This window comes from Chrysemys picta, chromosome 10 (assembly GCF_011386835.1).
Source record: "Chrysemys picta bellii isolate R12L10 chromosome 10, ASM1138683v2, whole genome shotgun sequence".
Classification (NCBI taxonomy): domain Eukaryota; kingdom Metazoa; phylum Chordata; order Testudines; family Emydidae; genus Chrysemys; species Chrysemys picta.
This window is the reverse complement of record NC_088800.1, coordinates 46,925,577-46,937,680: the sequence shown is the minus strand read 5'-3', so window position 1 is coordinate 46,937,680 and position 12,104 is coordinate 46,925,577. Positions and strand designations below refer to the sequence as shown.

Genomic DNA, 12,104 nt, shown 5'->3' with positions numbered 1-12,104 from the left:
GGCCTGCAGCTTTGCTAGGCTGGAGCTCCCTAGCTCCCTCTGCTCCACCCAAGATACCCACCTCTGCTCAGCTTCCCAGGCAGCCAGATCCTTCTCTCTCAATGATACTAGAAAGACAGTCTCCTCTTGAGCTCCTGGCTCACAGCCCTTTTATAGGGCCAGCTGTGGCCTGATTGGGGCGTGGCCTCAGCTGTGGCTGCTTCCCCAATCAGCCTTTCCCCAGCCACAGCCCTCTCCAGGGCTGCTTTTAACCCCTCTGGGCAGGAGTGGGGTAACTACCCCACTACAGTGGGATTCATAAAGGAATTTAGGTGCTTAACTCCCACTGATTTAAATGAACCTTGGTGGTTGTACAGAGAAGCTGGAAAAAGCAACCTGAAAGCATCCTACAGGTGAGGAAGAGGGAAAAAAGTCCCAAAAGCAAATACAAAGAACAAAGTGTATAATTATTTATCTTTATTCTCAATCTCACAGTTTTTAAGGCAATCTCCAGGTGTTTGGGGCCCTGATTCCTGAATTTTGGAACGCTTGGGGTTGGCAATACTGCAAGGAGATGAGGCGGGAGGGGAAAGCTGGGTCCAGTGTGGCCAAATTTCTTGATTTTGTCAGAAGTCTCATGATATCTGGTATTTTTCTTGGAGTCTAGCTCCAGAATTGTGTGGTTTCATAAGGATCTTCGTTTCTTTTTTTTTTTTTAAGTAAGCCTCGTAGGTGTGAAGAGAAGTTTGAAAACATGACTTGAGCAGAGGCTGAAAGTTCAGAAACCAGTAAGCAAAGTATCACCCCAGCGTTCTTTTATTTTCAGCCAGTCTCATGATTCTGGGGGCCTTACACTGGGTTTTTGAATGGGTCGGGCTGCCAGTGCTGTGTGATCAGTGACTTCTGCTCCCAAAGGACAGTGCCTCTGGGGACTTCCTAACCTAGCATGTTGTCAAGTATCAGGGGGTAGCCGTGTTCGTTGTTTTTGATCCACAAAAACAACAAGGAGTCTAGTGGCACCTTAAAGACTAACAGATTTATTTGGGTATAAGCTTTCGTGGGTAAAAAACCTCACTTCTTTAGATGCATGGGCTAGCATGTTGGCATCTTAGGCCTGGTCTACACTAGGCGTTTATGTCGAAGTTAGCGCCGTTACATCGAATTAACCCTGCACCCGTCCACACTGCGATGCTATTTAGTTCGACATAGAGGTCTCTTTAATTCGACTTCTGTACTCCTCCCCGACGAGGGGAGTAGCGCTAAATTCGACATGGCCATGTCGAATTAGGCTAGGTGTGGATGGAAATCGATGCTAATAGCTCCGGGAGCTATCCCACAGTGCACCACTCTGTTGACGCTCTGGACAGCAGTGCGAGCTCGGATGCTCTGACCAGCCACACAGGAAAAGCCCCGGGAAAATTTGAATTGGAATTCCTTTTCCTGTCTGGACAGTTTGAATCTCATTTCCTGTCTGGACATCGTGGCGAGCACAGCAGCACTGGCAACGATGCAGAGCTCTCCAGCAGTGATGGCCGTGCAGTCTGTGAATAGAAAGAGGGCCCCAGCATGGACTGATCGTGAAGTCTTGGATCTCATCGCTGTGTGGGGCGATGAGTCCATGCTTTCCGAGCTGCGATCCAAAAGAAGGAATGCAAAGATCTACGAGAAGATCTCTAAAGACATGGCAGAGAGAGGATACAGCCGGGATGCAACGCAGTGCCGCGTGAAAATCAAGGAGCTGAGACAAGGCTACCAGAAGACCAAAGAGGCAAACGGACGCTCCGGATCCCATCCCCAGACATCCCGTTTCTACGAGGCACTGCATTCCATCCTCGGTGCGGCCGCCACCACTACCCCACCAGTGACCGTGGACTCTGAGGATGGGATACTGTCCACGGCCGGTTCCTCGGACATGTTAGGGGACGGGGAAGATGAGGAAGGAGATGAGGAGGGCGAGGCAGTCGGCAGCTCTCACAACGCTGATTTCCCCGACAGCCAGGATCTCTTCATCACCCTTACAGAGATCCCCTACGAAGCGTCCCCAGCCGTTACCCCGGACACAGAATCTGGTGAAGGATCAGCCAGTAAGTGTTGTAAACATCTAAACATTTATTTTTAACAAAACAGGAATATTAACAATTAAAAGAATGGGTTGTTCATGATTAGTGTGCCCTAGGCGCTTAACGGTTTAGTCATGGGCAGTGCAAGTTTTGAAAAGAAATCTAGCAATGTCCGGTTTTCAGTGATTGTCCTGCACAAGCCGCTCTACTGTTTATTCCCTGCTACTGCAGCTACAGTAAAATGCGGTCTATATGTCCGGGGATAGAGCAGTAATCCTCCTGGGACATCTCGATGAAGCTCTCCTGGAGGTAATTTGAAAGCCGTTGCATGAGGTTCCTGGGGAGAGCGGCCTTAATGGGTCCTCCGAAGTACGACACGTTGCCGCGCCACGAGCTTATCAAGTACTCGGGAATCATTGCTCTGCACAGCAGGGCGGCATACGGCCCTGGTCTTTGGAGGCTTTCCCGGAGCATTCTCTCTTTGTCGCTCTCGGAGATCCTCATCAGGGTGATGTCGGCCATGGTGACCTGCTTTTAATTAGGTAGGGGAATGTTAGTGTTGGGACTGCTTTCCCGTTCCTTTACAGAACTGTAACCGCTGGTTTGCAGCCACGCGGTGGAGGCGGGAGAGGGGCAGCCGAAAGGGATCGTTCCCGGGGACAGCCGCGAGGGGGTGGGACAGGGGCAGAGTTCCCGCTTGCCGGATTGCTGGCAGCAGGAACTGACATTGCTTTAAATGGGAAATGAGGCCAGTGGTAATATAAAAGTTTTAAAGTGCCACAAGTGTACGGCTTACCATGTCTGCCTGCAACAGAAATTCCGTTGTGCTGCCCCGCTTCTCAAATGTGCTGTGCAAGACCCCAGGCACTGAATGCGAAGGCCGAGAATTCGACCTTGTGCTGAGTGCGCATGTGAAAGGTGCTGTGCATGGTCTTGTTCACAGAGAAAGACTATGTTCTTTGTTCACAACTACATTTATCTTTCTGAGGAATTCACTCCCTTTTTCCCATTTCCACAGCCCCATCTGCGACTGTCTCACAACCTAGCCTGGAATCACACTCCCAGAGGCTAGCGCGGATTAGGCGTAGGAAGAAGAGGACACGGGAGGACATGTTCTCTGAGCTTATGGCCTGTTCCCAAGCCCAGGCAGCACAGCAGACCCAGTGGCGGGAGAACTTGACCCGAATGCACCAAGCCAACATGGATCGGGAGGAGAGGTGGCGGCAGGAAGACCAGCAGGCGACTCAAACGCTGCTTGGACTACTGAGGGAGCAAACGGACACGCTCCGGCGCCTTGTGGATGTTCTGCAGGAACGGAGGCAGGAGGACAGAGCCCCGCTGCAGTCCATCTCTAACCGCCCTCCCCCGCCACCAAGTCCCATACCCACCTCACCCAAAGTGCAAAGAAGGAGAGGCGGCAGAGTCCCTGCTAAGTCTCACTCCACCCCTGCAGAGAGCTCTAGTAGCAGAAGGCTCTCATTTCCCAAAATTTGAAAAGTTCTTTCCTTCCCGCCTGACACAAGCCCACGTCCAAGTTTCACCTCCCAATGCCATGTGTAGTTGATAATAAAAAATTTGTTTCTGTTAACTACTGTTTCAATCATGTTCTTTTGGAGGAGGAGGGGAAAGGGGGTTGGTAATTTGACAGGACAGTCACCTTTGGCAGGGTACATAGTCGGGGGCAGGCACAGCAGCAGGGCACATACACAGTGCAGTGATGCAGTGACTAGTTACCCCGGTTAGTCTGGGAGGTTGTTTTCATGTTATGTTGGGGGGGGGGGGGTTGCTCTGTGACTTTGTGGCGGGGGAGGGCAGTTACAGATCTTAAGCGCCGGTCCTTAGGCAGGATCACAGAGCCACACAGCATGGGATCTGTAACCGTCCTCCCCCTGCCACAAAGTCACATAGACCCCCCATACACACAGTCCCGATCAGGAGGGGTGACAGGCTCCGTTGAAACAAGCATCCCACCGCAGCGGAGCCTGTCAATCCTTGAGTTTAGAAGCTGCATTCGCGTCACAACACTACACCCGCTCCGCACCACAGTCTGCGTCCCAGTTTTAAAAAATTCCCGCGAAAATAGTATTAAAGAAAACGGTGTGCTTTAACAAAGTAGAACTATTTTTATTTCGACACGTGTGTTGGAAGGGGGGTGAAGGGAGTATGTAACTGGATAGGATAGTCAACATTAACTGGGTAAAGAAACGGGGGCAGGTTTAGCTTCTCAGTACACAAACTTTAAAGTCACAGGTTACCCTGCTCACTCAGGAACTTTGCTTTCAAAGCCTCCCGGATGCACAGCGCTTCCCGCTGGTCTCTTCTAATCGCCCGGCTGTCTGGCTCTGAGTAATCAGCAGCCAGGCTATTTTCCTCAACCTCCCACCCCCCCATAAAGGTCTCCCCCTTGCTCTCACAGAGACTGTGGAGCACACAGCAAGCTGCTATAACAATGGGGATATTGGTTTCGCTCAGATCACAGCGAGTCAGTAAGCTTCTCCATCTCCCCTTGAGACGGCCAAAAGCACACTCCACCACCATTCTGCACTTGCTTAGCCGGTAGTTGAAGAGTTCTTTTTCAGTGTCCAGGGCGCCAGTATAGGACTTCATGAGCCAGGGCATTAGCGGGTAGGCTGGGTCCCCGAGGATGACTATAGGCATCTCCACATCCCCAACAGTTATTTTGTGGTCCGGGAAGTAAATACCTTGTTGCAGCCGTCTAAACAGACCAGAGTTCCTGAAAACACGAGCGTCATGAACCTTGCCCAGCCATCCCACGTAGATGTTGGTAAAACGTCCCCTGTGGTCCACCAGTGCTTGCAGCACCATGGAAAAGTATCCCTTTCGGTTAATGTACTGGGTGGCCTGGTGGTCCGGTGCCAGGATAGGGATGTGAGTTCCATCTATGGCCCCACCGCAGTTTGGGAATCCCATTGCTGCGAAGCCATCTATGATCGCCTCCACGTTTCCCAGGGTCACTACCTTTGGCAGCAGTACATCAACGATTGCCTTCGCTACTTGCATCACAACAACCCCCACGGTAGATTTGCCCACCCCAAACTGGTTCGCGACTGACCGGTAGCTGTCTGGCGTTGCAAACTTCCAGAGGGCTATGGCCACTCGCTTCTGTACACTCAGTGCAGCTCGCAAGCGGGTGTCACTGCGCTTCAGGGCAGGGGACAGCAACTCACAAAGTTCCAGGAAAGTTCCCTTCCGCATGCGAAAGTTTCGCAGCCACTGGGATTCATCCCAGACCTGCAGCACTATGCGGTCCCACCACTCAGTGCTTGTTTCTCGTGCCCAGAATCGCCGTTCCACGGCATCAACATGACCCATTGCCACTGTGATGTCCTCGGCGATGGGTCCCCTGCTTTCTGACAGGTCTGTGCTACTCTCAGACTTCAGGACATCACCGCGGTGCCGTAGCCTCCTCGCCTGACTTTTCTGCATCTGCCTCAGGGAAACCTTTATGATAAGCTGCGAGGCGTTGAGAGCGGCCACAACTGCAGCGATGGTCGCAGCGGGCTCCATGCTTGGAGTACAGTGGCGTCCGCGCTGTCAATGACTGGAAAAGCGCGCGAACTGATTTCCCGCCGGCGCTTTCAGGGAGGGAGGGCGGGAGTGATGGACGGATGACGACAGTTTCCCAAAAGCACCCTCGACTCATTTTGTTACCCAGAAGGCATTGCCGGCTACACCCAGAATTCCAATGGGCAGAGGGGACTGCGGGAACTGTGGGATAGCTGACCACAGCACACCGCTTCGAATGTCGATGCTTTCACCGTTAGTGTGGACGCACAAAGTTGAATTACTGTCCTTAGTGTGGACACACACGTTCGACTTTGCAATATCGATTCCAAAAATTCGATGCAAGTAAAATCGAACTACTCTCGTAGTGTAGACAAGGCCTTAGAGAAGGAAATACTTAAGAGCAGGAAATCCTTCCATTGGAGAAGGGCCTCAGCACCCTCAAATTTTGTGGAAGTTCAGTTCAGACCCAAATGTTGTGGCTGGCCCTATCTATATAAGGGCTGAACCAAAACCCTGGATCCAGACATCCTCAGCTCTACCTTCCTGAGAAACCCATTACAAAATGCCGGTTCATAGCTATTTTGGCAAACAACATGGAGGAAAAGGCAACTAGGGTCCTGTGACAGGGTATATCAGACCTTCTGAGGCCCTCTGCTGGAGGCCTCATGGCCCTGCCACACCCTGCCTCAGAAAAGGGCAGTGGAGAGGGTCCTGCAAGCTGCCTAGAGCAGCTGTGTGGGACACAGCCAATCAGGGCTTAGCAGGTCAGTATAAGAAGAACTGCAGGGCCAGAGTAAGTCCCAGTGCTTTGCTAGAGCTGGAGGAGCATGGCTGGTGTGTGGCTGGCTAAGGGAGTGCTGCCAGAAGCCAGGGAGAATGAAAAGGAGCCCTGAGGTGGTTGCAGGGACTCCATCAGGACAAGGCCCTGAGGTAAGGGTGAAGATAGTGCAGGGCTGTGGGGAAGTGGTCCAGGGAATTAGAGCAGCATCATGGTTTAGATAAAGAGTCACAATGGACAGCTGCTGTCTACAGGATCCCTGGGCTGGGATCTGGAGTAGTGGCTGGGCCCAGATTTCCCCCAGTCCCCATTAGCCACTGGGGGAGTGGCTTGGACATTGAAGCACCCTCAGAGGGAGGAAACTGAACTGCAGTGGCCCAGCTGGAGAACTGTGGCAAGAAAGGCCCTAAGAGGACAAAGTCTTTGTCACCAGGGAGGGAGCCCTGGGGCAGTGCTCTATCCTGGAGCAGGGACAACTTGTGGGAGACATTCCAGGGGGTACTGAGACAGACTCCAGAACAGGTTTTGCTTTGCTTTCATCACACAGACAGACTGCGTGTGATTTGGCTGGAGGGCTGAGTCACCAAAGACACACCACAGAGAGAGAGGGAGTGTAGGTACATGCACTCGGCCAAGGGGGAGGCTCTCGCAAGAGTGGAGTGTACCCTGTTACAGGTCCAAAAGTGGGAGGACACTGGGGAAGGGTCAGAGAATGTGGAAGATGGCATGGCCTTCTGTCCAGCAGTATCCTGCAGCATAGAAACAAGGGAACCAAGAGCTAGGCCACAATCCTTAGCATGTGGAAATGTCTTTAATATGATATGGTAACCCTATCTAATAAATAAAAAAAGAGGACCCTCCATGGGCCCTGGCCCCGCCCATTTCCCCACCCCTAGCCCTGCCCCAACTCCGCCCCTTCCCAGCCCTAACTCCGCCCCCTCCTCCCTCCTACTCCCAGCCACAGGGAAAGGGCTGCCTCAGCGCTACCGGCTTCAGGGTTTGCCGGGCAGCCCCCAGACCCTGCGCCCCCGGCCAGCGCTTCCCCAGCGCAGCTGGAGCCCGGGAGGGGAAGCGCCCAGCCGGGGGCGCAGGGTCTGGAGGCTGCCCGGCAAACCGTGAAGCCGGTAGCGCTCGGGCTTTGGGCAGCCCCTATGCCTCCGGACCCTGCGACCCCAGCCGGGCACTTCCCCTCTCGGGCTCCGGCGGCGCAGGGTCCGGAGGCACGGGGGCTGCCCGAAGCCGGTAGCGCTCGGGCAGCCCGGCTCTTAAACAGAGCCGAAGAGTCGGGGAGGAGCAGAGCCGCCATTTTCCCGGACATGTTTGGCTTTTTGGCAATTCCCCCCGGACGGGGGTTTGACTGCCGAAAAGCCGGATATGTCCGGGAAAAAAGAGGACGTATGGTAACCCTATAATATGACCTTTAAGCACTAGCCTGATTTCCCAGCAGTTGTTCAATAAGACAGGATACTGGGAGAACTAGTTGAAAGAAATGCAATTGGAGAGAAGCGGAGAATGCCACCTGGATTAAAATTCAGAGAATCCTTGTTATTCCCCAGGGATTGTATGTCCCCATGCTGATGCTCTGTATTAAAAAACAAAATTGCACTTATGGTCATGCGAGATTCTGAGTTGCTTTGTAATGGAGGTGGGGGAAGAGAGTGTCTGAGACCTATCTATCCAGATGTATTTTTGCAAAGCACACACAGGGTCAGGAGCTGGATTGCCACCTGGGGTAAATCTGCATAGCTACTTTGACTTCAGGGGAGCTGATCTCTGTCAGCTGAGGGTCTGGGCGGCATGCCTTCATTATTATTCTCAGTGGAGTTTGGCCAGATTGTAATTGTAGCATATCAGATCAGAAATGGCTCACTCCTATTTGAAAGTGATTTATTTTCTGCTGCCAGTCTGTCTCTGACCTTTTTCTCAGCCTTCCAGACAGTGACGACAAAATGCTCATGTGTGATAATTGGCTAATCCTTGAAGTGCTTATCATTAAGTTATCAAGTGTACATAAAAAGCACGTAATGGCTGAAACATATGGCATATTATTACTGCATGTGCGCGCGCACACACACACACACACACACACACACAAATGCACTATGCCAAGCATGGGGAGAGAAGGATCAACCTACTGCCAGGAAGGGAGTTATAACATGGCTTCTTGGGCCAGTGGACCCCAGGCTAGACCCTCAGCTGGTGTAAAATGGCGTGGCTCTACTGAAGTCCATGGAGTATGCATTTTGCACCAGCTCAGGATCTGGCCCTCTGTAATCTAGAACACCACTTTGGCATAACTAGTCACGCATACTGGGATAGAATGTGATAGCTGCCATCTTGGATAATACAGGTAATTGAACCAGGGCCTTCTAGAGCTGAACATATAACTTGTTACAGCCTAAGCCAGGGATGGTCAACCTGTGGCTCCAGAGCCACATGCGGCTCTTCAGAAGTTAACATGCAGCTCTTTGTATAGGCACCGACTCCTGGAGCTACAGGAGCCAACTTTCCAATGTGCCGGGGGGTGCTCACTGCTTAACCCCTGGCTCTGCCACAGGCCCTGCCCCCACTCAACCCCTTCCCTTGAGACTGTCATACCCTCGCTCCTTCCCCTCCCTCCCAGAGCCTCCTGCATGCCACGAAACAGCTGATTGGGAGGGAAAGGGAGGTGCTGATCGGCGTGGCTGCTGACGTATTACAGTGGCTCTTTGGCAATGTACATTAGTAAATTCTGGCTCCTTCTCAGGTTCAGGTTGGCCATCCCTGGCCTAAGCTAAAGAGAACTTCTGCTATGGGATGGGAGGAGGGGTGGAAGGGCTCTGATATGCTCGCATCTTCTGTGGCTTGAGCACAGAGGGAGCTGAATAGCAGCCAGGACCAGATCCTCAAAAGTATTTAGGCACCCTCGACCCATTGAAATCAATGGGAGTTAGAAGCCTGAATAGCTTTGAGGATTTGGCCATCACTGACCAGAAGGAAACAATACAGGAGTGTGCTAAGTTGATCCCATCAATAATGCTGTAACCAGCCAGCTAGGCACAGATAGGGAGAACCATTGAGGAACCAAATTGTTAGGTATAAAAAAAAAGTTGGTGTTTAATATGTTCAATTAGGTATTTTAATAATATACTTTTGAAGTAATGTTAAGTAAAGCACTGGCTTCAATAGAATTTAATATGGAGTATATGGATTATGACCCTTGGACTCCATCTTCGTAAGCAAACTTGTTTACAATTTAGGGTACGTCTTCACTACCCGCCATATCGGCGGGTAGCAATCGATTTATCTGGGATTGATGTATCGCGTCTCGTTAAACACAATATATCAATCCCCGAACGCGCTCACTGTCGACTCTGGAACTCCACCAGAGCGAGCGGCGGTAGCGCAGTCGACGGGGGAGCCGTGGCCGTCGATCCCGCGCCGTCTGGACCCCAGGTAATTCGATCCAAGATACGCAACTTCAGCTACGATTCCTCCCCCCCCAGTGTAGACCAGCCCTTAGACACTGGAGTCCTCTGGCTCAAACCAGACTGAACCAGCTTTTCCCACCTTAGAGATTATATAAGATCTTCCTCAGAGCCTGCACAAGGCTGTCCATTCCAGCAGCAGCATGTGCACAGTCAAGTCTTCCTAACGCTCCAGAGCTAGAGTAGAGCACTATCTATCCCGCAGCGAGGTTGAGGAAGGAGAGGCCTGTCATCACTATCCCCACCACAGCAAACCAAATCCATCTTACCTGTGGAGAGTCCTGCTTTCCTGGTGTCCATCATCCTTAATACACTTATCTTTGTTTGCACCATAGTACCTAGTCTTTTCTTCATTTTTATTATATCACACAGACGGAGGGATATCCTTATTGTAAGCTAAATCCACTGGTGACAGATATGGAAGGGAGTTGAGTCTGTTTTTCTAGGAAAAGAGGCTTTCCTTTTATCTCCCCTCTACCATTTCTAAAGTTTTACTTTCTGAAGTGTTGCCTTATTCCCCTTGAGGCAACAAAACTCCCTAGTTCCTAGACTGACTGACACAGCCCATTGAATGTAGAGGGTTCTTGAAAAGTTCTGTCCTGGAACAGGCAGTGTGGTTGTAGCCAGGGTGGTCCCAGGCTGCCATCAAATGGCCTGTGGACTATATTCTTAAGGACTTTAAGCAGACTCTGCGGATGGCACCCCACTATGGACGGCATCAATATTCTTGGCATGGATCCCTCTTGACTGCCTTTCTCCTTGCTTTTCCATCCATTGTCACAATGGATGTGCTCTTTTAACATCCTTTATATGTGCATGGACTGTAATGTATGAATTTCCTTAGGGAGCACTTGAGTGTGCAAGACACTCAAGTTTGGCCCTATACGTCTGTGATAATGCTGAGAACATGTTCGGAACATAGTAGCTGCCCCACAGAGATCCATCAAGGTATTGGATTTGGCTCATTAGTGATGACAGGCTCGCACATAGTAGCAGTCTGTCCAGACGAATGGTGATTTTGCTGGATAATTACAATTCACTCATACTAAACTGTGATCTTTGAGAACTACCCAAAGCAAGTGTAAGAAAACCAAGTAGATTCCCATGAAAAAAATCATAGAAGAGCTTACAAGTTTTGTTTCCATAGGATTTTTTAAATGTTTTCATTGGAGGAAATAATGACATTTTTGACAAATATTTTTCAGGTTTTGATTGAATCTTTTTTCACTTTTTTGCTATAAGTTTGTGGGGTTTTGGTTGATGATCACAAATTCTGAGGCTTTTTTGGATGAAGTTTTTTGGGTTTTGATTGCTAAAAACCAAAAGAATTTTCAGATTTTTTTTTAATTTAAAATAGCCATCAAAAATTTACATTTCTTGCAGAAATGTTCTGATTTAAAAGTTACTCTTCATCAAAAGTTTTGAGTGAAAAATTTCAACCAGGTCTACAGCCACTTGCTCCCCAAGTACAGCCATTAACAACAAGTAAGCTCTTCACACATAAGACAGCAGAGAATAGAAACCAGGCTCCCTGTCATTGAAAAAACAGCCTTCTACGACAGAAGATTCAGGACATGCTTAGATAATTAGCACTTGTAGTAAAGCTTTTATCCTTTCTGTGAATCACTCAGTAGAGGGTGTTGTGATTGCACCCACCCACAAGCCACTATGTTGCAGAAGTCATGCTGTGACACAGATGGCTGCGGCATTAAGAATATAGTGGGAATAAATAGCGGAATGTATTACTATACGAAACTTGTGTAACACACTTATGAGTGTATATCATTGGCTCACCATTGTGCGCAAGTGAAATAGGTTTTGAATCCGTTACAGCCCCTGCTATGTAGGTTTGGCTCTTTGTCTCAAACTATAGACACTCATATTATTAGCTCTAGAGGTCCCTGGTTCAGTCTCTGCTGTGTTGACCAAGCTGGTAGCTTATTACACTTTCTTGAAAGTTGACACAGTTGAAAAGTTTCCCATAAGACAGGGAACATAAACTGACCTTTCTGGTGTTGTGTTCTCAGCCTATCCTTAACACTATTGCATTCCTCTCAATGTGGACCCTGGAAATATAGCCCCCCCCCTTTTTTTTTCATATGTGAGTAGTACTTTGGGTGTCCAAACCTGAGGCACCTTAAAGGTGTCTGCTTTTTCAGATAATGGATACTCAGCGCTTTGTAAACAACCAGTCTTGTTAAGACCTCTGAAATTGGATATCTGAAACTGGACTTCCAGAATTGCTAATGATCAGATGTGGTCTATATTTCATCTTGGGACTATTGAAAACAG

General features: G+C 49.9%; 1 protein-coding gene across 1 annotated transcript; it reads left to right on the top strand.

Annotated features, from left to right (window-relative positions):
* The first annotated feature begins 1,086 nt into the window (after nt 1–1,086).
* LOC135973993 (uncharacterized) lies at nt 1,087–3,723 on the top strand. Its single transcript, XM_065559692.1, has 2 exons — nt 1,087–2,063; nt 3,058–3,723. Exons 1-2 carry the CDS (start codon nt 1,487–1,489, stop codon nt 3,531–3,533), a joined length of 1,053 nt encoding a protein of 350 aa, XP_065415764.1. The 5' UTR covers nt 1,087–1,486; the 3' UTR covers nt 3,534–3,723.
* Nucleotides 3,724–12,104: the final 8,381 nt, after the last annotated feature.

Bases quoted from the DNA above. Each gene is read 5' to 3' on its own strand.
- LOC135973993 (XM_065559692.1), top strand. From the start codon at position 1,487: ATGCAGAGCTCTCCAGCAGTGATGGCCGTGCAGTCTGTGAATAGAAAG. The intron at 2,064-3,057 runs GTAAGTGTTGTA...CCATTTCCACAG, and splicing joins ATCTGGTGAAGGATCAGCCA to CCCCATCTGCGACTGTCTCA.